Below are 23,233 nucleotides of genomic sequence, written 5' to 3' on the forward strand. Positions count from 1 at the left end.
GAAGGAGGAGGGGCTGGGGGCCTGGACCCCTGGGTCTGAGGGAGGAGAGGCTGGGGGTCTGGACCCCTGGGTCTGATGGGGGAAGGGCTAGGGACCGGGACTCCTGGGCCTGAGGAGAGGCTCACCCTAATTCAAAACGACCTCATCTTAATTAATTACATCTGCAAATACCCTATTTCCGAATAATGTCACATTCTGTGGTCTACTGCAGGTTAGGATTTCAACATATGAATTTGTGGGGGGAGAGGGGCAAGGCAATTCAACCCATCCCACTTATAATACCCAAAAGTTGGAAGCAACCCAATTTTGTAATTGAGATGTCCATCGACAGCTAAAGGAATAAGTTATTTATAATAACTTCATATAATGTACTCAATAAAAAGGAATGAGGACTTCCCTGATGGTCTAGTGGTTAAGACTCCAAGCTCCCAATGCAGGGGGCATGGGTTCAAACCCTGGTCGGCAAAGATCCCACATGCCCTGTGGTGCGGGCCCCTTCCCCCCCCACCCACAAAGAAGGAATGAACTACTGGTATTTACACAATATGTATGATTCCAGTTACATGACAATCTAGGAAAAACAAAACTATAGTGAGAGAATGAAGATCAGTGGTTACCAAGGGCAGAGGGGTTGGGGGAAGTGATTACTGCAAAGGGAACTTTCGGGGGGGTTGGAAAGAATCTCTAAACCGCACTGGTGTTTATATACGTGATGACATATTTGTCAAATCTCATCAGCATGTTCACTTAAAAATAGTGAATTTTAGGGCTTCCCTGGTGGCGCAGTGGTTGAGAGTCCGCCTGCCGATGCAGGGGACACGGGTTTGTGCCCCGGTCCGGGAGGATCCCGCGTGTCGCGGAGCGGCTGGGCCTGTGAGCCATGGCCGCTGAGCCTGCGCGTCCGGATCCTGTGCTCCGCAATGGGAGAGGCCACAACAGTGGGAGGCCCGCGTATCGCAAAAAAAAAAAAGTGAATTTTATTGCATGTAAATTATAGTGCAATAAAGCTGAAAAAAAACACTGAAAAGATTTGCATAATTTTGTTTTGGAAATTATTTGACTCCAAGTAACTCATCTGATTTATGATTGGATCAGGTTTGACAACAATCCACAGGCATACTTCAGAATGCTTATGAAATGACAAATATCGGACCCATAAATTGTCACATGTCCCAAGAGGTTTTTTTGGTTTTTGGTTTTTGGATTTTTAGCAAGACAAAACATGTTTATTTAGTTAAAACTGGTGAGTGGGGGCAGGACACGGCAGAAGTGTACAGAGCTGGAGATGAGAGGGTCAGGGGTCAGCACAGCACTCAGGATGGAGGATCCAGAAGTCTTGGAGGTGGGCAGTTCTTTGGAAACTTATCACCCACTTTCCTCGGAGCTACATGAGGCTCAAGAGCCCCAGGGGGGCTCCAGAGTCCTGACCAGGAAGGGAAGCCTTGTCCCAACAAGTCTAGGGAGGCCCTGCCCCCAGCAACAGCAGGAACTCTTGGGGACAGCAAGCTCCAGGTTTGTCTCTAAGATGGGGATGTCCAGGGTAGAGAAAATCTAGAAACTCTGAAGCTCCATCATCCACAGATGAGGAACACCAGTAGCTGAGCCCAAGTGGGTTATCAAATGGATTAACCACACACACACACAGACTTTGCAAACTAAAAAGCAAAAACAAGAGATAAAAACAACCCCAACGCTGTCATGAATCACCATCTCATAGAGAACCAACAAGTGGCTACCAGTGGGGGGACGGGAGCAATATAGAGGTGGGCGAGTGGGAGGTACAAACTGCTGGGTGTTAGATGGCTACAGGGAAGTATTTATTGTACAACATGGGGAATATAGCCAATATTTTGTAATAACTGTAAATGCAGTGGAGCCTTTAAAAATTGTATTTAAAAAATTGTATAAGGGGCTTCCCTGATGGCGCAGTGGTTGAGAGTCCGCCTGCCGATGCAGGGCACACGGGTTCGTGCCCCGGTCTGGGAAGATCCCACATGCCTCGGAGCGGCTGGGCCCGTGAGCCACGGCCGCTGAGCCTGCACGCCTGGAGCCTGTGCTCCGCAACGGGAGAGGCCAAAACAGTGAGAGGCCCGCATACCGCAAAAAAAATAAAATAAAAATAAATAAAAAAAATAAAAAGTACGGACGCTGACTCTCTCAACCTCGAATAAAGCATCCCCCTCGGAGCCTTTTTCTTCTCTTTTATAAACTGGTCTCCTAATACCTACCTCTAGGGCAGGAGTTAACAAATATTTTCTGCAAAGGACCAGATAGCAAATAATTTCAGCTTTTGGGGTCATCTGGTCCCTGTTGCAACTACTCTGCCATTACAGCAGGAAAGCAGCCGCAGACAGTATACAAACAAATGAGCAGAGCTGTGTTCCAATAAAACTTTATTTACAAAAACAAGTGGAGGGACACAGTTTGCTGGCCCCTGTCACAAAGTTTGGACGGATGACAGAAAGTAATTCATGACAAAGATCTAACCCACAGTAAATGCCAGAGCATTGACGGCTGTAATGTTGTTACTATAAACAGAACAATGCATCCAAATTCCTTCCTCTGAGGACCTCCTGCGTGATTCCCATATGCACCCAAGGTGTTTAGAATATCTCTTCCGGCTACCAGGTAAGCTATGCATCCCTTTATCATTGTTGAAGTTGTTTATAAATTCCTGATAAACGTTGGGTGCTGTTCCAGGTACTGAGAGGACTCTTCCCCCATCAGAGGGCTTATCATACCCAAGTCATTCTCTCTCTCTCTCTCCATGCATTTTCAGAACCTTTAACTGACATGTAAGAAACACGTTTCTCTACCTTGAAGCTACCATGCTGGACAGACCACATAGAGAAGAGGTCAGATGGTGGAGGAGCCCTAATTGGTCCATGCTCCAGCTGTTTGAGCCTTTCCATCCAAGACACTGCCCCAGCTTCCAATCCACCCCCGTTGTCACCATGTAGAGTAGAGATGTATCACCTCCACCAAGCCCTGTGCAGATGGCAGGTTCGTGAGCAAACTAAATGTGGCCGTTGTCTGAAGCCACTAGGTCTTGGAATGATCTGTCACATGACCTTAGTAACTGGAAAAATTGATTCTTTGTTTCGTACAGGTGCTGAGTGCAGTGCTTTCATGCTCCATAACTGGGAGGAAGGGAAGGCAAAAGGGAGGAGGGGCAGACTGTGGACAGGAGGGAAGGGTGGTGAGAAGGAAGGACGACAGGAAAGGAAAGACTTAGTGAGTTTGCCTGGAGTAAAGCAGGCACCATACAAATAGCTGACCTCTCCGCTAGGATGGGGTGACGGGGACTCTGAGAGTTTGTGAGAGGCAGAGGGCCCCACTGTAAGGAGGCTGGGCAAGTTTCCTGCAGGATGTGGTGTTGATCACAGTGATACAAACAGAAAGGATTTCCTCAGGCCAGAAAGGATGCTGCAGACTGTGGGATCAGCTTAAGGAAAAGGTAGCACACAGGTACGTGCGGATATTGTGGGAGTGTAAGGTGTGGATGGGGTGGAAGGAATGAGGCTGGAGTGGTTGGAAGGTGGAGCCAGATTATGGCTCAAATGCCAGGCTGAGAAACTTGGCTTTAATTCAGAGGATACTGGAGGCCCATGAAAGAGTAATGAGCCATGGAAGGTCATGAGCAGATCTATGTTTTAGGAATTTTGTTTCCAGGTGAGATGTAGAATACGGACTGGAGAGGGACATAAGGGATGTAGGAAGAGCAGCATTCAGGACCCATTAGGGAAAGTTGACTAGTTGTTCCCCAAACATACATTCTTCCTTTCTTGCTCATAATACTAGAGCCACTGGTTCATAGCTGGGCACATGAGCACATAGAACAAAGAATCATTTCCCAGCCTCCTCTGCACCTAGCTGTGGCCATGTGTCTAAGTTCTGACTTAGACGAGATGTGAGCAAAAAGGACATGTGTACTCAAAATGAAAAGACACGTGCCCTCTTTCTTCCTTTCTTCTGGCTGCAAGGCAGATCTGATGGCAGGACCTGAGGCAGCCATTTTGGACCACGAGGTGGAAACCTTATTTTGCCAGAGTAATGAGATGGAAAGAGCCTGGGTCCCTGATGATTATGGAGCTGCCAAACGGGCCCTGGATCAACTGCAGTAAATAAACTTCAACCCGATTTAAGCCACTAATAGTCCAGGTCTTTCTGTTACAGCAGCAATCCCATCTCAGAAAATAGGAACTCCAGTCTTCCCATTGCCTAGAGCAAAACATGGAGTCATGCTTATCTCCTCTTTTTCTCTCAATGCCTGCCAGCTCTTCCTTGAAAATATATCCAAAAATCTGACCATGTCTCAGCATGTCCATTGCTACCATCTCTCACTGGATTAATATGAAAGTCTCCTAGCTGGTCTCCCTGCTTCCCCCTGTTCTCCACACAGAAATTAGGCAATCCTTTTGAAACTTAACTCAATTGCCATTGGGGAACCATCTTGGTCATCCTCGATTCAGGCAGGAAGCATCCGTAGATGCCAAAACTAATGAGTTAAAAGTTTCATGACACACAGGATATTTACATAGTCTCAAAGTAGCTCTCCACAAGATACTTATTACAAAGGAAAAAATGTACGGAAACCCGGCAGAGGTTTTCTCTGTATGCTTTTGCAACTTTTCTACAAGTCTGAAATTATTTCAACACTGGACCAATACAACATAGACATGCGGCTGATTCAGTTTGTTATAAAGCAGAAAATAACACCACTGTAGAGCAATTATACTCCAATAAATATGTTAAAAAGAAAATAGATGAACCTCAAAAACACTATGAGGTCACATATTGTATGATTCCATTTATAGGCAACGTCCAGAACAGGCAAATCCACAGAGACAGAAAGCAAATGGTGGTTTTCAGGGGCTGTGGGGAGGAAGGAATAGGGAGTGACTTTTAATGGGTATGGACTTTATTTGGGGAGGGTGAAAATGTTTGGGAATTAGATGGATATGATGGTTGCATAACATTGTCAGTGTACTAAATGCTATTCAGTTCAATTTAAGATAGTTAATTTCAGGGACTTCCCTGGCAGTCCAGTGGTTAAGACTTCGCCTTCCAATGCAGTGGGTGCGGGTTCGATCCCTGATCGCGGAGCTAGGATCCCACATGCCTTGCGGCCAAAAAAACAAAACATAAAACAGAAGAAATATTGTAACTAATTCAATAAAGACTTTAAAAATGGTCCACGTCAAAAAGTAAAAAAAAAAAAAAGATGGTTAATTTCAGGTCAATTTTTTTAAAAAATTTGATCAAAACACTTCTATAGTACCATCAATTTCTGATCCTTACAGTGACCCTGGGAACCCACAATCCACCCCCATCACCTTTCTGACTTCATGTCCTACCCCTCTGCCCTCAACACTCTGCTCCATAAACAGTAGCCTTGCTGTGTGAGCATTCACCTCAGGACCTTTGCACTGGCCCTTGCTTCAACCCAGGATCCAGACTCACGTCTGTCTGGAGCCCTTTCCCCATCACTGCCTCCTGGATGCAGTCCCCCAACACGGAAGCCAAATGCCTTCAGCTTCAGGAGACACATCTGCCCTAGATCCCGCCCAGAGAATAAACAGCTCACCACCAGCCTCCCTCCTCTGGCCAGGCCAGTTTTTAGACTCACCCTCCTGGTGCTACTCCCCGCCCGCTCTCCAGGGCCAGCCAGTCTCAGAGGAATTTCAAGGAACAACCTTTCCTAACCCCTCAGGTCCCAGGAAAAACTCCTCCGGGCTTCTACGCTGCCGGAGCGACCTCCGTTTATGGCACGTTTCAGGCAACCCATGTTTAAGTCACCTCCCCACCCAGACAGGGAGCTTCTTGAGACTCAGGCTTGGGGCAAGTGCATTTGAGTTGAAGTTTCGCTACCCTATCCTTTGCAATTGTCATGGTCAACACCAATATCATGACCATCCTCATAGCTGTCTCCAGTCTCATCTCCTCTGGCCAGCCACACCCCCACCTGCCCAGCCTCCCCAAGGTGTTCCCTCAGCCTAAAACCCTCTCTGCATTCCTGGCTCCACCTTGAAATTCAGGTCAAGGCTCCCATGACACCTCGTCAGAGAGGTCATCCCTGACTACCTCACCAGAAGTGGCCACACCTGCCTGTCCCTCAGTGACTCCATTTCTTCACATTTATTTCCTCCACAGAGATTACCACAATCTGAAAGTCTTACTCATGTGTGTGTCCCTACCTGTTTATCTTCTGTCTTCCCACCACACCCGCTAGAATGACAACAACACAAGGGCAGGGGTTTTGTCTGCCTAGCACTTAGAACGTGCTTGGTACACAGTAGGTGCTTGAGTATTTGCTACTACATGACTTTGGGACTTTGCATACGCCACTCCCCAAGCTTAGAATATCATTCCTTGCCGCATCTTCCTTGGCGAACTCCTATTCATCCTTCAGAACCCCATCCAGTTATCACTTAACCTGGGTGGTCTTCTTTGACTGCCTCACATACCCACCACAAAGTTGGAATAAGTGTCTCCTCTGGGGACACTCAATGCCCTGTTGCCACCTCCAGCAGTGCACATGTCACTGTGAATTGCTACTGTGGGTGCCAGCAGGGTCTATTTCCCCAATCGACCTGACTTCTTGAGGGCAAAGGATGAGGCACAATTAGGTCTCAGGGACCATTTATTGAATGAATGAATGAATGGACAAATATGTAAGTAACTATATCTCCCTGAGACCCAGCTCCCATCTTATTTATATGCCCTGCCAGACCTGTGAATTCGACCTCCCTCCTTGTCCTAGGAATTCATCAGCAAATCCTACAGTTGGGGGACAGGTGTGGGGGGCATGCCTTGGGCGAGGAGGGTGAGGGAAGAGATGGGGTGGTTTCAGATATGACATACAGAGGATCCTGGCTTAACAAGCAGCAGTGAGAATTCTGTTTGGTTCCTGGGATCTCCCAACAGAGAGAATAAACAATCCAGTTCCCCAATAACAAAGCTATCCCAGTTCAGGGACAGAGGCAGATTCAGACCCACAGAGTCCTAAAGTTCACTCAGTAAAAGGCGCTCTACCGTCGGTGTTTTGGTGCCGGGTTCCCCGCCCCCCGGTGAGCACCTCCACCCAGGGCTTACTGAGGCAGACAGTGCAGGGGTGTGAGCCTCCACTGGTATTTGGGAACCACGTGCTACGGTTTGGAGAGAGGGAGGCGCCTCCTTTGTGGCAGGGAAGAAGGAAGGAGGCCCTGGGCTCTGAACGAGGGCAGGGCGGAGGCTGGGTTTTGGTCTCACCTGCTGCTCCGGAGCGCAAAGAAGCTGCTGTGGGTGGGGCCTGGGGGCGCCTGCGCTCCACCGCCCTCCTCCCTCAGACCCAGGGACCAGGTCCCCAGCCCCTCCCCACTCAGACCCAGGGACCAGGTCACCAGCCCCTCCTCCCTCAGACCCAGGGGTCCAGACCCCCAGCCCTTCCCCCTCAGACCCAAGGTTCCGGGCCCCCAACCCCGCCCCCCTCAGACCCAGGGGTCCGGACCCCCAGCCCCTCCTCCCTCAGACCCAGGAGTCCAGGCCCCCGACTCCCACTGAATGCCTTTACAAGGACACTTCTCTCCACCTGCACGCGAAGAAAGGGCCTGGTCTCAGCCAGATCTGCATTTGTCATGGCCCGGAGCCACTGAGACTTGGCCAGATGGCCCTCCCCTCCGTGGCTCAGGCAGCTCCTGGCCTGGAACACTCCTCCCTCATCCTCCAGGCCACCTGGGGCTGCCAAACTTGCCCTTCAGGTTTAGCTCTGGCCACCCCACCCCTCCTCCTTCAGGAAGCCTGCCCTGACCCTCTGAGGAGCCGCTTCCAGGCTTCCGAGGCACCCTTAGCATCTGCCATTATAGGACCTGTGGAAAGAAAGACATCATCGATGTGGTTGCTAACACTTCTTCCCTAGGATTTTCTCTTCGTTGAGTACTGTACTAAGACCTCTCCGTAACCTCCTTTAATCTTCCCAGCGCTGTTATCCCCATTTTACAGATGGGGGACTGGGGCACAGAGAGGTTAAGTAATTTGCCCAGGGTCACACAGCTAGATAGGGGCCTGGACCGTGAGGTGGTAGCACGGAGTAACAACCAAGATGCAGTGTCTGAACTGTATGGCCTGGGTTCAACCATCTCTACCACTTATTAGCTGTGTGATTATAGACACGTTACTTAACTTTAATACGTCTTGGTTTCTTCATGTATAAAATGGGGATCATTGAACCCATTTCTTAGGACGTTGTGAGGTTTATACACACACACACACACACACACACACGGTGCTCAGAAGAGGATATGAGCACACAATAAGTATTACCAAAATTATTAAGTGGCAAAGCCAGGACTCGAACCCACACCCACCTGGGCTCTTTATGATCACACCACACAATAGGATCATCTCTCTTTCTGTCTGTTCTTTCTTCCCCATCAATCCAGGACAACGATGTGCCTTCTCTGGTTTCCAGCCTCTCGTAGTAGAGACTGTGGGGTCAACATGTGTTCAGTGAAGCAAAAATGCACACAAGTGCACCAAATGCAAAAACTCAGTAATTCAACAAATGTCACTCCAGCACTTACTACGTGCAAGCCCCTATTCTATATGCTGCAGGTACATTGGGGAACTGAACACACAATAGTCTTTGTTGTCCTGAAGCCTTACATTCTAATGGGGAGGACAGAAAACAGACAAAATAAACAGGTAATATGTGAGTTACAGGGTGATAAATGATCTGGAGAGAAACTAAATGTTGGGGGAGGGGGAAGAGACCCTGAAGGAGGGACGGGTCAGAGGTGCTGCCGTGTTAAACAAGCTTGGCGGCCAGGCCTCCCGAGGCGCCGCCATTCAAGCGAAGACCTGAAGGAGATGAGGGGCAAAGCCTCTTCTCATCGACGGATATGAGAAGAGCTTTCCAGGCAGCGGGCACAGCAAGTGCAAAGGCCCTGAGGCAGAATGGCATCTGGGTACTCAAGGAGCAAAGGAAGAGATGAGGTAGGGTACCATCACTTAAGGCCTTGTAGAAGGTCTTCTCTTTTATCCAGAGAAATGGGGAGCCACCGAAGCCTTTTGAGAGTGGAGTGACGTAAGCTGATTCAGGTTTCTATGGGGGTCCATGCATTGAGACCGGACTGGGGAGGAAGACGGCAGGGAGACCACTCACTGCATGTGTAACTCTGAGCAAGTCTCTGAGCCCTTGTGAGCCTCAGTTTCCTCATCTGCCAAATGGAGACACCCCAACACTCACTCCACTGGGTTCGGGGAAGAAGCGGTGTGTATAACTCAGTTAGCGAGGTCCATGGCACAGGGGAAGTTCTCGAAAGGAGATTTTCATGCCTGGGGAGCCTGTTCATTTTTGTGATGCCCTTGGAGCAGTGTTGGGCATTGAGTCTTAGCTGTCATCGTTATCGGGAATTACTGAGGGACATTTCCAAAGGAGGAGGGAAGGGGAGGGCTGGGGGCCGAGGGCACCGGTGGAGATAGGAACGCCAGAGAGGAGGTGTGCACAGAGCAGGGATGGACACCAGCCCTGGAGATGGAAAGGTGGCTCCGGGTTCAAAGCCCACCCTTCCACATTGACCATGAACAAGCGGCAGTCAACTTAGCAGAGATACCAGGAGAATTCGAAGCGGGTATTTCTGACGCGTGAAGGAGTTTGACATCGAATTACTGTAGTTTCTCCTGTTGTGATGGAGACAATAAGCTTTCTGGCTCCCCTGAGGACATCCCAGCCGGTGCCCTGGGTCTGTCAGCCAGCCCCGCCCAGGGGCCACGCCAGCAGGCTGTACCAGGTGAGTGCTCAGGTATGTGGAGGAGGGAGGGCCCTGGGAGTGAGTAGGAAGGAGAGGCCCCTGTAGGGAAGGGAGAGAAGAGCTCAGAGCCTCCTGTCTGACACAGCTTGAGCAGCAGGTGAGGAGGGGGCCCAGGGAAGAGAGCTGGGTCCTAGCGAGGAGGGACGGGAGGTGGGGACTCCTGGGTCTGGGGGAGGGGAGCAGGGGGCCCAGACTCCTGGGTCCAGACACAGGAAAGGCTGGGGGAACTAAAGTCTAGTTCTGAAGAGCTGGGGGCTGGAGATCGGACCCGAACACCTAAGGGAAGACTATGGGGTCGTAGGGGCTGAGGAATTGGATGAATGTTCTCTGAGGAGACTTGGTGTCCAAACCCTTTAGTTCCAAGGGACAAGGAGCTCTGAGTTCTGGATTCCTGGGCCCCTGAGAAGGTAAAAGGCTAGAAGACAGGGAGACAGGATCCCTGGGTAGAGGAAGGAAAATGGGGTACACACAGGTTAGGGAGCTGAATGCATGGAGCCCTGAGGAACTGGGGGTGCGGCAGTGTACTAGGTGTGAGGGGGGAGGGCCTGCAGGTCTAGATTCCTGGTCTGAGGAACGACGGCCTGAGGGCCTGGACATCTGGGTCTGAGGGAGGAGGGGCTGGGGGCCCGGATTCCTGGTCTGAGCGGGGAGGTGCTGGGGCAGGAACCATAGGTCCTGCGATCAGGTCCGGCCTCACCTCTTTGCTGCCTCCCAGGGCTCCAGGTGGCAGGAGCTCCCCATTCTCGGCACCATGAGCTCCACCACTGGGTAAGTACCCCCGCCCACCGGGTCCCCCGGCCGCCCCGCCCTTCCCCCCGACCCTTTCATCCACACCCGCAGCCTGGACACTCTGAGGACCACCTGAGCTGCCTCCCTCCTGCTGCCAAGCAGACAGACCTGGGTCCAAATCCAGGCGCTAACTTTCAGCAGTGGTGTGGCCCTGGCCAAAGGACATCACCTCTTCAAGCCTCAGTCCCTCCTCCGTGAAACAGGGACAATTCCGATAGGCTAATGCACGTACAGCACCTAGCAGAGCATCTGACCAACAGCAGGTGTTCAACTCTCGAGAGCTGCTAGGTCATCACTGTTACCTTTTTCCTTTTTCTTTTTTTGGCTGCGCTGCGTGGCATCTGGGATCTTAGTTCCCCAACCAGGGATGGAACCTGGGCCCACGGCACTGAAAGCACCGAGTCCTAACCACTGGACCTCCAGGGAATTCCCAGTTGTTATATCTTATTATTAAATATTGACCCTTTGCTAAAAGCTCAGGACTGTTTATAATGAAGGGTCAAGTCTCCTGGAGTAAGCAGGGAGAAGGATAAAGAGAGAAGTGTGGGAATAGCTGCATGGGAGATGGAAGGGAGTGAGTTCTCCAGCCCAGAGGTAAACAAATTGTGGGGAGATTTGACTGACAAGGGCAGGAAGAGGAGCAGAGGTTTGACTAAAAGAGTTTCTCATCCTTCATCTCTCATCTCCGACCCCAACCAAGCTCTGAGCTGTTATTTCTGTGGAAATGGGGACTCGAGAATTCTCAGAGAAAGATCTGGCTGAAAAGAACCTGGCCCGTGGGGGTAGGAGGGGAAGAAGATAACTTTCCATCTACTCCCAATACTAATGCTATTGTAAAAAATCCCATTTATTGGGAGTTCCCTGGTGGTCTAGTGGTTAGGATTTGGCGCTTTCAGTGCCATGGCCCAGGTTCAATCCCTGGTCGGGGAACTGAGATCCTGCAAGCCACGCAGCACAGCGCAGCCACAAAAAAAGAAAAAAAAAATCCCATTTATTGAGCAACTACTGTGTGTTAAGCCTTTTGCATCATCTTAATAATGATAATAACAGTTACTAAGGCTGCACAACATTCCAACTGCATCATCTCATTGAATTCGCCCAACAGACCTACCAGACACTATAGGGTAACTAACCCCTGTCTTATGGAAAGGGAAACTGAAGCAGGAGAGATCGTCTCCCACCCGGGGTCTTATGACAAAGCAGTAGCTGACAGGGGATTTGAACCCAGGTCTGGGTGACAGTAGAGACCACACTCGCCACCACGAGCCAGTACCACTGCCATACTTGTCTCGTTAAAGTCCAGCTCTGGCCCTGCCCTCCCCTGCTCAAAACCCTCCATGGCTCCCCACCGCCCTCACAAGCTCTGCTGGGCACTCAAAACTCCCATGATCTGCCCCCAATTCCCATGGCCCCTCTCACCCCTCTTTTCCTTCACTAGTCCAGAAGCTTCTCCCAAACGGAGTGCCAAGTCTATCTATGGTGAGTTGAGGGGCAAGGAAGCCCCGGGCCAAGAGAAACTAGGTCTGAGGGAGGAGGTAACTGAGGACCCGAACTCCTGGATCTGATGGGGGAAGGGTTTGGGGGTCTGGACTCCTTTTCTGAGGGAGGAGGGGCTGGGGGTCTGGACTTCTGGGTCTGGAGGGGAGGGGGCTGGGGGGCTGGACTCCTGAGTCTGAGGGGGAAGGGGCTGGGAGCTGGGTCTCCTGCAGCCATTCTCCTTCTCCCCCCACAGAACAGAGGAAGCGGTACTCCACCGAGGTTATGGCCGATGTTTCCCAATACCCAGTCAATGTGAGTCTGGGGTCTGTGTTGCCACGGGGAGTCTTGCAGGAGGCAAGGCAGGCCTGAGGAGATGGGGGAGTTGAAAGCAGTTGGACCTCCAAGCAGCAAGAACTTGGGAAACTCAGTTTGCTCATCTGCAAAGTGGACTCCTTCTGCCTTGCCTCAGATGTGGGTACTCAGTGGAGGAACTCAATTCCACTTGAATCTGCCAACTTTTCCTCTGGACCAGTGCCTGTGCTGGACAGTTGGACCACAGGGACAAGTCAGATGCAATCCTGGATGAGTAGGGGTCAGACAAGGTCCAGAGGCACCAGCAAAATTGCCAGGTGCTCTAACGGAGGTAGAGCTGCTTAGAAGGAACTAGATATAATCCAGACCATTCTCTGCCTTCAAGGGGTCTAGCTGGAGAGCTAGACCCAGGGAAGACACACAAAGGGCACTGGGAGGAGGTGGAGCAGGTGATCAGAGAAGGCTTCCCAGAGGAGGTGTGCGTAGTCGCAGGCTATAAGGCTGATGCCAGGGGCTTCTCAGCCCACCTGGCTTCATCCCGGGACTCACTGCTTTCTCCAGCACCTGGTGACCTTCTGCCTGGGTGAGGAGGATGGCGTGCACACGGTGGAGGACGCCTCGCGGAAGCTGGCCCTCATGGACAGCCAAGGCCGCGTCTGGGCCCAGGACATGCTGCTGCGCGTGTCTCCCACACACGTCGCGCTGCTGGACCCAGTCTCCAAGGTGCCACGGGGCACACGGGTGGAAGGAGCAGCTTGGACTGAGCCCACCAAGGCATGGAGAGCCCTAGGGACCTCAGGGATCTGAGTGTGAATCTTGATTCCTGCACGTTCTTCCTCTAGGAACTTTGGCAAGGGACCCCCGCCCCCTTTTTGAACCTCATTAGCCTCATCTATTAAACAGGGGTTAACTATCCCTGGCCCCTCAACTTGGGGTGGAGGTTGCCCTGCGCAGTGCCTGTACGTGCTGGCACTGCTGGCACCACTTAGGAGTATCCTTGGCTCAGGGTCTCAGTTTACCCGCTGTCCCACCCTCCACCCCACAGGAGGAGCTGGAGTCTTACCCGCTGAGCGCCATCGTGCGTTGCGACACGGTGATACCGCCGGGCCAGAGCTGCTCACTGCTGCTGCTCGTGTGCCAGGAGCCCGAGCGCACGCAGCCCGACGTGCACTTCTTCCAGGGCCTGCGTCTGGGGGTGAGCGAGCGGGGGTCGGGGCCACAGACTGAGACCCTGCGGATTCCGGGCGGAGTCCGGAGCCGGACCTCCAACGGGGCGGGGCCTCTAAGACGGGGGCCACGGTGTACGGCAAAGGCGGGGTCAGGGCCAGCGGAGGGGGCGTGACCTGTAAAGGAATTCTGGGAGGGAGGGGGATTTGAGAACAGATTGAACGTAGGGTCGAGAAGGAACGAGAGGGCCGAATGGAGACGGAGGCTAAGAGCTAAGAGCTCGGACAGAACGTGGACGGAACATGGAAGTGAGGGTCTGGGGGAGCAGCCAGAACTAGGATGGGAGTGAGTGTGGTCAGGGGCGAAGCGCCATCTGGACGGGGCCTTCGTGGTTGGGGGAGGGGCCTAAGGCAGAGACAGTTTAAGAGCCAGGGTGTGAGTTCAGGGCGTGGACGTGCGTGGGCGCAGTGCGTGAGCTACGACTGGACGTGGTCTGGGGCCGAGCTGAGGAATCGATTCGGAGAGCCGCCTGGGCGGGCAGTGGGTGGGTTGCGGTCGTGGCCTGACGGCGTGATTGACAGGCGGAGCTGATCCGAGAGGACATCCAGGGAGCTCTGCACAACTATCGCTCGGGCCGCGGGGAGCGCAGGGCGGCGGCGCTCAGGTAAGGGGGTCGGGCTGGAAGCTGGGGAGAAGAGACGACGGGGAGGTCTCTGGGGAGCCAGCTCCCCTCTTTGGGCCTTAGTTTCCCCAACCGAGAAATCGGTGGATACCACTAGCCTAGAGCAGAACGAGTTTTAAATGGAGTCAAACAAACCCTGTACCAAGTGTACTCCCCTCCCCTCGGTTTCTCCTCCCTCTGCCTCAGTTTCCCTCCGGAGAGGTGCTCTCCCATCCCCCATATATCGGATTTCTCCCTACCACTGAGAGCCTAGGTTTGACCCCTTTGGGCCACAGTGTTTCAGATTGAAGCCCCGAATTTCTCCCCTCCCCGGACCCCTCGGTGTGCCCAGCCTTAGTTTCCCCTTCTTCCCCCGCAGGGCTACTCGAAAGGAGCTGCAGTGCCACCCCTCGCCCGCCGCCGAGACCCCGCCCCTGCAGCACCGCCCGACGGTCCGCGCCGCGATCAACACGGTGGAGCCGGCCACGGGCCGCGGGCGACCCCAGGCGGACCCCATCCCAGAGACTGCAGAGATGCGGAGGCCGGGCCGGGCGGAGGTCTGCAGCAGCGCTGACCCGACCTCTCGGGACCTGGGCCCCTGCGGCCCAGACCTGGCCAGTCTGCAGGCGGAGCGGGAAGTGGTGAGTGAGGCGGGGCTAGGGCCGGGGCGGGACTGGCTGCAGGTGTGAATCTTCTGTCAGGGGGTGGGGCTTGGTTCTGGGGACTTGGTCAGACTTCTGGGGGGGTGGCCGGAGGGGACAGAGTGGGGGCAGAGTCAAGCATCAGAGGGCGTGGCCCGGCCTAAATGTGCCTAAGCGCTCTTGGTTTGAGAGGGCTTGGACAGGGGTGATGAGGGTCCAAGATTCAGGGGTCCCACGTATCCCCCTGCTCTGCCCCCCAGGACATCCTGAACCACGTGTTCGACGACGTGGAGACCTTCGTATCAAGGCTAAAGAAGTCTGCCGAGGCGACCCGAGTGCTGGAGCACCGAGAGCGCAGCCGCAGGACCCGGCACCGGGAGGCCGGGGGTGAGGAGGCGCCACCGAGTGGCAATCCTGAACACCCTCTTCCTGGCCACTCCCAAATATCCACCCTCTCCCTTGGGTCTCCCCTTGCACCCCCTGCCAGTTTGACTCCCTATCGCGATCTCACTGGGTCTCTGCCTCTCTCTTCGACCCTGCCTGACGCTGTCTGCATGTGCCCCATCACCGCGCCTGCCTCTCTACCCACAGAGGGCCTCCTGACGCTGCGGGCCAAGCCGCCCTCAGAGGCCGAGTTCATTGATGTGCTTCAGAAAATCAAGTACGCCTTCAGCTTGCTGGTGAGGACGCGTTCATCCCGGGGCGTCAGGGGGCGAGGGGAATAACAAACCTGACCTGTCCGCGCACTAATACCAGCACCTCCCCGGCTCCACAGGCCCGGCTGCGCAGCAACATCGCCAACCCCTCCTCCCCAGAACTGCTGCACTTCCTGTTCGGACCTCTGCAAATGGTGAGACACCCCCGGCCTGAGGGCTGCCTGCAGCAGGAGGGTTCCACTTCAAGGTCTGATAGCTTGCCCACTCTTGCGCCGCTGCCAGATTGTGGACGCCTCGGGCGGCCCCCAGTTCGCGAGCTGCGTGCGGCGGCCGCATCTGACTTCCGAGGCTGTGGCGCTGCTGTGGGACAACGTCACCCAACTTGAAAACACGCTCTGGACCTCGTTGGGGGACTCTTGGACCCGCCCGGGGTAAGAGGCGGGGGTGGGAGGCTGGAGGAGCGGCAATTTAGGGGCGGGGCTGGGAGGCTGGGGTCGTGGTGATTGGAGAGACAGGCCTGAAAGGCAGGAGGCGTGGTGATCCAGGGGCGGAGCGGGGCGGGGTGGGGTGGGGTGGGTGCTGGCTGGGAGCGTGGTGATTGGAGGGACAGGGCTGGGAAGCAGGAGGCGTGGTAATTTAGGGGTGGGGTTGGGAGGAAGTGGCGGGACTGTTGGAAAGATGGGGCTAGGAGGGTAGGTTAGTTGTGGGGCTTAGCTAGAGGGTGTCGCCAAAGAAATTGAAGTTCAGGTGGGACTAGGTCAAATGCCACGATCCGATGAGGAAAGGCGAGCAGCTTTGCGTGGCGTATGAAACTGTCTGCTGAGCCTCAGACAGCAGCTACCCCCTTTGGTGGTGTGGCAGTGCCGGTGGTTCTCTCCTAGGCAGGCCTGTCAACTCCAGGCTCTGGTAGTAATTTGTACCCAGGACCTGTCCTCTTAGCCACTCACCTTTCCCCAAGGAGTGTGTTGTTTTCTCTGTTTAAAAAAGTTGCAAAAATAAATCTTAAAGTTAGGTAGTTAGGTTTTTCATAGCATGATTTAAAAAAAAAAAAAACTCAAACCGGAATAAAAGGCAGGACTTAGAGGAATGGAGTGAGGCTATGCCGAAGAGGCGGGCTTAGGAAACGTTTGGTCTGTGGTTTTGGAAAGGGGGAGCAGTCTTTGCGCTTGGAGGCTGAGAGCTTCAAGGGAGTAGGTGCAGAGCTAGCTGCTGGACTTAGGGGAAAGGGACGGGATGTGTGTAGCTAGAAACACGGTTTGGAATCAGAGGCCAGGGCGGAGCATGAATGGAATCAGGGTATTTACAAATACAGTTGATGTCGTGGATGCAGCTTAGAGGCAAGGGCAGGGCTTGGCAAAAGGGGGCAGGATTAGACTTGTTGGAATAGAACGAGGCTTAAGGGGAGGGGGAGAACTTCATGAAGTTACTGACAGGGAGGTCATACCAGGATCCCTGAGGATCCCTTGCCCCTCCTTGGCTGCAGGATAGAGCTACCCTCAGAGGAGGGACTCCCATACAGACCTGAGTTCTACAGCGGCTGGGAGCCCACAGCCACGGACCCACAGGGCCGCGCCTGGGAAGACCCGGTAGAGAAACAGCTACAGCACGAGCGGCGCCGCCGGCAGGTGAGGCTAAGGCTTAAGCTGCCCCAGATGACACAGGGGGGGCCGTGACTGGGAATTCTGGGGCGCAGGCCGGGCCCCACCTGATCTACTGCTCTCATCTCCTGCAGCAAAGCACTCTTCAGGTCGCTGTCAATGGGTAAGTGTCAATGGGTGAGTCGGGTCAGGTGGGGTCCAGGAGGGGTGCGTCCTGGGGGGTCCCAGCGCTGACTCCGCTTCCCCTTTTTTCTTTTTCCTTTTGTCTTCCCGGCTCTTCGAAGGTGGGTGAGGTGGCGATGAGGCAGGGGCCTGGGCTGGGACGGGGGGAGGATCAACGAGGGAGGGAGTGGGGCCCAGACTTCTGGGTTCTAGGGAGGAGGGAACTGGAGGCCCAGATTCCAGGGTCTAAGGGAGGAGGGTGCTGGGAGTGGGTAAAGTCTGAGAGGGACCTCTAGATCCCCAAAGGTCTGGAAGAAGGCAGTTTGGTTTCCCAGGGCCTGGGAAGCTCCCTGCCTGGGTCCCTATAAGGACAGAGTCCTGGGTGTTGGAGAGAAGAGGCTGGGGAATTAGATATTGGGTTTTGAAGAAGAGCTCAAGTCTGGTGCTTGGGACCTTGGAGACCCAGGGAAGTAGGCTTGGGACTTAAAGGGCCAAGGGGCAAGTTTCTGGGAAAGTTAGGAAGTGGTAGTATCTCTGGGCTCCTGAGAGAGGTAAAGGCTGGGAGGCTGGACCCTTGCTTTCCCAAGGCTCTAGAGCAATTGTCTCAGTCCCTGCTGGGTGTCACACTGGGACCTTTTAAGCATTAAAAGGTCGAGGAAATTAAAGCTTGAGATCTGGACTCCTAGGTCTCTGGAGGAGGAAAGAACTGGGGGTGCAAATTCATAGTTCCAACAAGCAATGGTGGTGCAGACTCTTGGGTCCCGGGGGAAGAAGGGCCTAGAGGAGCTAGGATTCCTTGGGCAAGTCGGGGGGCAGATGGGAGGGAAGCTGCGTGGGATGAGAAGACAACAAAGCCGCAGGTCTGGAGGAGCAGAAGGGGGTCTGGGTGAGGGCTTGGGCAGAGAGTCTCAGCAGAGACGGCGGCGTGCTGGGAGCTGCCGCCGGCCCCACACAGGGGGTGCCTCGGCCCTGAAGACTCCCCTCTCCCTTGCACAGGTAGGCCTGATCCGGGCTGAGGTGCCTTTTACTGGGTTGTCAGAGCTAAAAGTCTGCTCCCCTCCCCCAGCTGCCTGGTCTAGCGGACCCCCCTCTCGGTGCGCTTCTGAACCTTGAGCTTGACACCCACAGCTTTTAACTCACCTTTTTTTTGCACTTCAAGTTCTTTGCGGAGGGCAGGAGGGGAATGGAAATAATAATAATCCCTCCCTGAAAGAGGGAGAAGTCTGTGAGTTTGTACAGGCTAGCAGTCAGGAGCTCGGGGTCATGGGAGCACGCAGGTTCACATCCAGCTGTGTGCGAGGAGAATGGAATTACTCAGGACATGAGCTCTGGGGCCAGCCTGCCCGGGTCCCAGCCTGACTACACCTCTTTCTTGCTCTGTGACCTTTACATCACCGTGTCACTTGATATCACTGTTCCTTTCCTGTAAAATGGAGATAATAATTGGGTCTCTGGAGGGAGGAAGGAACTAGGGGGTCCAAACTCATGGTTCTACCAAGTGTTGTCTCTAGCATCAAATCAGCTAATACATGTAGCAGACTTTGAACAGTGTCTGGCATGTAATAAGTGCTATTAAGTGCTGACTATTGTTTTTATTATGTTTATGAGTTATCATTATGCATGAGTCAAGTACACAGTAGATGCTCAATAAACAGCAGCTGTTTCTAGCTGTGTAATCTGGGGAGAGTCATTCTATTTCTCTGAGCCTGAATGTTCTCATCTATAAAATGGAGCTGATGCTAGTACTCATATCATGTGCCTACTGCATGGTGCCAGGCACATAAGGAGCACAGTATATTCAAACCGGTATGACAATTTCAAACCTCTGTTAACAGTATTAACCGGCCTCCCCTGCCTCGACCCCTGCTTGGCGTTAACCCCAGCTCACACCAACACCCTACAGTCCAGAGCAGTGGAGCTGGCTACCTCCTTACCCCGCAACCCTTTCCCCTTCTCCTCAGTCACCAAGACCAGGAACCAGAAGCTGAGCCCCAGGGGCTGGAGCCGGCGGGAAAGTGGGTCCTATGTAATTATGACTTCCAGGCGCGCAACAGCAGCGAGCTGTCTGTCAAGCAGTGGGACATATTGGAGGTCAGAGGAGTGGGGGACGGGGTGTGGGGCTGGGGGGTTGGAGTCCACCCAGCCCTAGCTACAGACACAGCCTCTGAACCCTTCCCTCTTCCAGGTCCTGGATGACCAGCGCAAGTGGTGGAAGGTTCGGGACCAGAGGGGGCAGGAGGGATATGTACCCTATAATATCCTGACACCCCACCCGGGGCCGCGGGGGGGCCGCAGCCTGGTGAGCCAGGGCAGACTCCTGGGTCTTGAGGGAAGAGGGGCTGGGCTCAGATCCTGGGTCCTGGGAACAAGAGGCGTGAGGGATAAGGGGTCAAAGTCACTGGCAGAGGAAGTGGCTGAGGATTCGGAAATTCACCTCCAGGCTAAGGGGACTGGGACCCAGTCCTCTTTCCGATCCAGGTGCTCTCCTCTTTTTCCCCTCTCCAGGAGAACAGCACTCCCTCTCCCCCTCCACCACCAATGTCGGCCCCGGCTCCGGCTCCCCCTCCACCACCAGCGCCGGCCGTGGCTCCGGCTCCCCACCCCCCACCAGCGTCCGCCCTGGCTCCGGCTCCCCCTCCCCCGTCAGCCTCGGCCCCGGCTCCTACCCCCCCGCCCCCTCCCGCACCAGTGCCGACCCTGGCTCCAGCTCCCGGTGCCCGACCAGCGCGGACCCAGGCTCCGGCTCCGTCTCGGTCTCCCAGGGACAGCTGCGAGAGCCTCAACAACTTGGACTCCGGCAATAAGGGTGAGTGGTGGGGGCACCCCTTCGAAGGAGCGGTCCTTGTCCTCGCTTTCCAGGCAGAGAAATCGAGGCTCAGAAAGAGTAAACAGAGTCCCGACCCATCACGAGGACGCTGGAGGTCCCCGACCCTCTGAGCCCAGGGCCCTTCGCCCTGAGTCCGCCCTCCCTCCCGGTTTCCCGCCTGCAGAGAAATTCTCCCAGATGCTCAGTATCAACGAGGAGCTGCAGGCACGCCTGGCCCAGGGCCTCACGGGCCCCAGCCGCGCAGCCCCGGGGCCCCGCGCCCCGGAGCCGCAGCTCAGCCCGCGCTCCAACGCTTCGGAGGTCCGCGCCTGGCTGCAGGGCAAGGGCTTTAGTTCAGGGTGAGTGTGGCAGGTGCCGGCTAGGGGACCCTGAGATACCGGCGCTAGGGGCGGAGCGCTCCGATTGGCCCAGAGGGGGCATGGCAGACCACGGGAGACCGGGATTGGTCCAAAACGGGGGTCTGTCTGATAGCAACTGTGACTGTCGGGCTGCGATTGCCATGGTTTTCCAGGCTCCGATTGGAGTCTCTAGGGAAGCCCCGCCTCCCTTGGAAGGCAGCCCCCCCCCCCCCCACGGCGCGCTATGATTGGTGGATGGGGATTCAGGAGCCATCAGCAGCGGCCGCCCCCCGGCTTGAGAGCTAGAATGCTGCTCAGATTGGACAAAGGGCTAAGCGGGCGTAAAGTGGTTGGTGGGGCTGAGGAGGCTTGAGCCGTGATTGGCCAACAGGCCTGACTGTGCCCTGGATGCCCCTGCTCAGGACCGTGGCCGCGCTAGGCGCACTGAGCGGCGCGCAGCTATTCTCGCTGCAGAAAGATAAGTTTCGGGCGCTGAGCCCCGAGGAGGGGGCGCGCGTGTACAGCCAGATCACAGTGCAGCGCTCGCTGCTGGAGGTGAGGCGGGCGCTCGTCCCCGAGCCCGGACTGGGGAGGGGGCTGAGGTCTCTGCCTGCAAGGTCCTGATTTTCCACCCCCACCCCCACTCCAGGACAAAGAGAAAGTGTCAGAGCTGGAGGCGGTAATGAAGAAGCAAAAGAAGAGGATGGAAGACGAGGTGGAAACGGAAGTCATTTGATCCTTCCCCGCCCCTCCACTAAGTTTCCAGGAAGCAGCCCCGCGGGAGAACGGACTCTGCAGACTGCCCCCACCAACGGAAGTAGATCCCTCCAGGGATCGCCGACCTGTTCCAGCCTTGGTCTTACCCCGTCCGGTTAGATAAATCGGCCCGTCCTTAATGGAGTCTCCTGAGAAGTGCTCTCTTATTGGCCGAGAACGGGCACTGAGACAATTTAGGGCAAGTGCTTGCGCTCGGGAGCCCTGTGTATTGTGATAATGCTACCCAGTCTATAAACAGCCTCCTCTTAGCAGGCGATGTCAACTGCTGTCCCTTTTCTACCCGGGTACCAGGGGCCAGGAACCTGCCCCTCACCCCAGCAACAGCCTCACAGGAAAGGAATCTAGCAGATGTCTCCACTCTCTTTAGTTTCTTTCTCTGAATCCTCCCAACTCAGGCTTCCTCCTGACCTCCCAGCCTCCAGTCTGTCCTCTAGTTCACTCCAGAGGGATCTTCTGAACACCCGAGGCCCCAGTCCACCCCTTGCTCAAAATCCTTTTCTGGCTCCCCGTCGCCGTCTTAGCCCCATAGCCTGGCATTCGAGGCCCTGAGTGGTTTGGTCCCTATATCTCCAACCTCGTCCTCACCTCCTCATCCCCAGTGCATTCTGGTCCTACCCTTCTCCACACACTCCCCAAACCCCTTCAACCACTGGAGTTTTAACAATGGCTGGTTTCTGCTGGCTGGAACGATTCTCTGCCTGTTGAAATCCTATTCAGCTGTCCTGACCCAGCTCAAATACCCTCTTTGGAAAAGCCTGCCCTCATCCCCTAGGTTAGTCTCCCAGCATCCACTTTTACACCTTGTTCTCCACCTCCAGCCAGGGGTCCAGCTACGGAGAAGTGGCTGCCTCCTGAATGTGTCACAGGCTTCCTGGCCACTCTTCATCCTGTGAGAAGACGGCCTAACAGGAACTTCCTACCTCCTCAGCAACAGCTCCTTTTCCCTCTGGCCAGCCAGCAACTTTTTCCCGTCATCTGGGTGGCTGGCGAGGCTGGTTTGGGACTGGTTTTCTCTGGATCCCAACCTGGTTCAGCTTGGACGCTTCTGCTTCCCCAGAATGCCCCCTGACAAGCTCCCCTCCCCACCCCAACCAATTCCTGCTGGCCTCTCCCCCGGAGCTCAGTCAGCTTCCAGCCGAGCCACCAGATGGCGCCCTCCAAAACCAGATCGGAAGGGACCAGAGGCACAGCCCTAGGCAGGCAGGAGCTGGTCCTCAGCCCCTATTTGCCGCCCTCACGCCTCTGCTTCCTTCGGGAACCAGACACATCATCTCTCCAAGATCCCTTCCCATCTCAACCCCACCCTCTCCCCTGCTCACACACCTCCGCAGGCTCCCCATGTCCCACCAGATAAAATCCGCGATGCGGCTCGGCAGCTGAGGGCCTGTAGCCTGCCTAGCATACAAGCTTCTCGAGCACAGTGCTCTGCTTCCCTCTTCCTGTCTCCACGCCTCAGTTCACGCTGTTCGTTTCACCCGGAATACTCTCAGCCCTAGCAGGTGTCTAATCGTCTTTCAGCCTCTTGCCTGCTGCCCCAGCCCCTGTTTCTAACCAAAGAACCACAGAAGCAAGCAGTTCCCCAAAACAAAAGTTTTCCCCTGGGACTTCCCTGGGGGTCCAGTGGTCAGGACGCTGCGCTTCCACTGCAGGGGGCACAAATTCAACCCCTGGTCGGGGAGCTTAGCTCCCGCAGGCCACGCAGCACAGCCAAAAAAAAAAAAAAGTCCTTACCAGGGCCACACTCCTACAAGGCCAGCCCTTACTTCTCCAACCTCATCCCCTGCTACTTTCCTACATTTCAGGCACGTTTTTATCCCTTTGCCCACGCTGTTCTCATCCGGAAGACTCCTCAAATACCCACATGGCTCGTTCCCAGACGCCTTCAAGTACCTGCCAGTGCCAGCTTTCCAGTAAGGTCTATTCTGACCACCCTGTGCAAAGTGTCGCAGCCTGACATTCGGTGTTGCAATCAGACACGCCCCAGTTTTGGACCAATCCCGGACCCCCGTGGTCTGCCACGCCCCCTCTGGGCCAA

General features: G+C 54.7%; 1 protein-coding gene across 2 annotated transcripts; it reads left to right on the plus strand.

The window, feature by feature from the left end:
* Positions 1-11,780: 11,780 nt before the first annotated feature.
* Positions 11,781-21,282, plus strand: EPS8L1 (EPS8 signaling adaptor L1). Of its 2 annotated transcripts, XM_079908193.1 has the most exons (18): positions 11,781-12,059; positions 12,313-12,371; positions 12,933-13,145; positions 13,417-13,566; positions 14,120-14,202; positions 14,579-14,840; positions 15,101-15,227; positions 15,432-15,520; positions 15,616-15,690; positions 15,779-15,927; positions 16,980-17,121; positions 17,229-17,257; positions 19,218-19,347; positions 19,442-19,555; positions 19,762-20,062; positions 20,247-20,421; positions 20,844-20,976; positions 21,071-21,282. In XM_079908193.1, exons 1-18 carry the CDS (start codon positions 11,918-11,920, stop codon positions 21,155-21,157), a joined length of 2,460 nt encoding a protein of 819 aa, XP_079764319.1. In that variant the 5' UTR covers positions 11,781-11,917; the 3' UTR covers positions 21,158-21,282. The 2 variants fall into 2 exon arrangements, with proteins under 2 accessions (XP_079764319.1, XP_079764318.1); XM_079908192.1 differs by lacking the exons at positions 11,781-12,059; positions 12,313-12,371; positions 12,933-13,145 and having other exon boundaries at positions 13,442-13,846.
* Positions 21,283-23,233: the final 1,951 nt, after the last annotated feature.

The sequence above is a fragment of the Stenella coeruleoalba genome (assembly GCF_951394435.1).
Source record: "Stenella coeruleoalba genome assembly, chromosome: 20".
Lineage (NCBI taxonomy): Eukaryota > Metazoa > Chordata > Mammalia > Artiodactyla > Delphinidae > Stenella > Stenella coeruleoalba.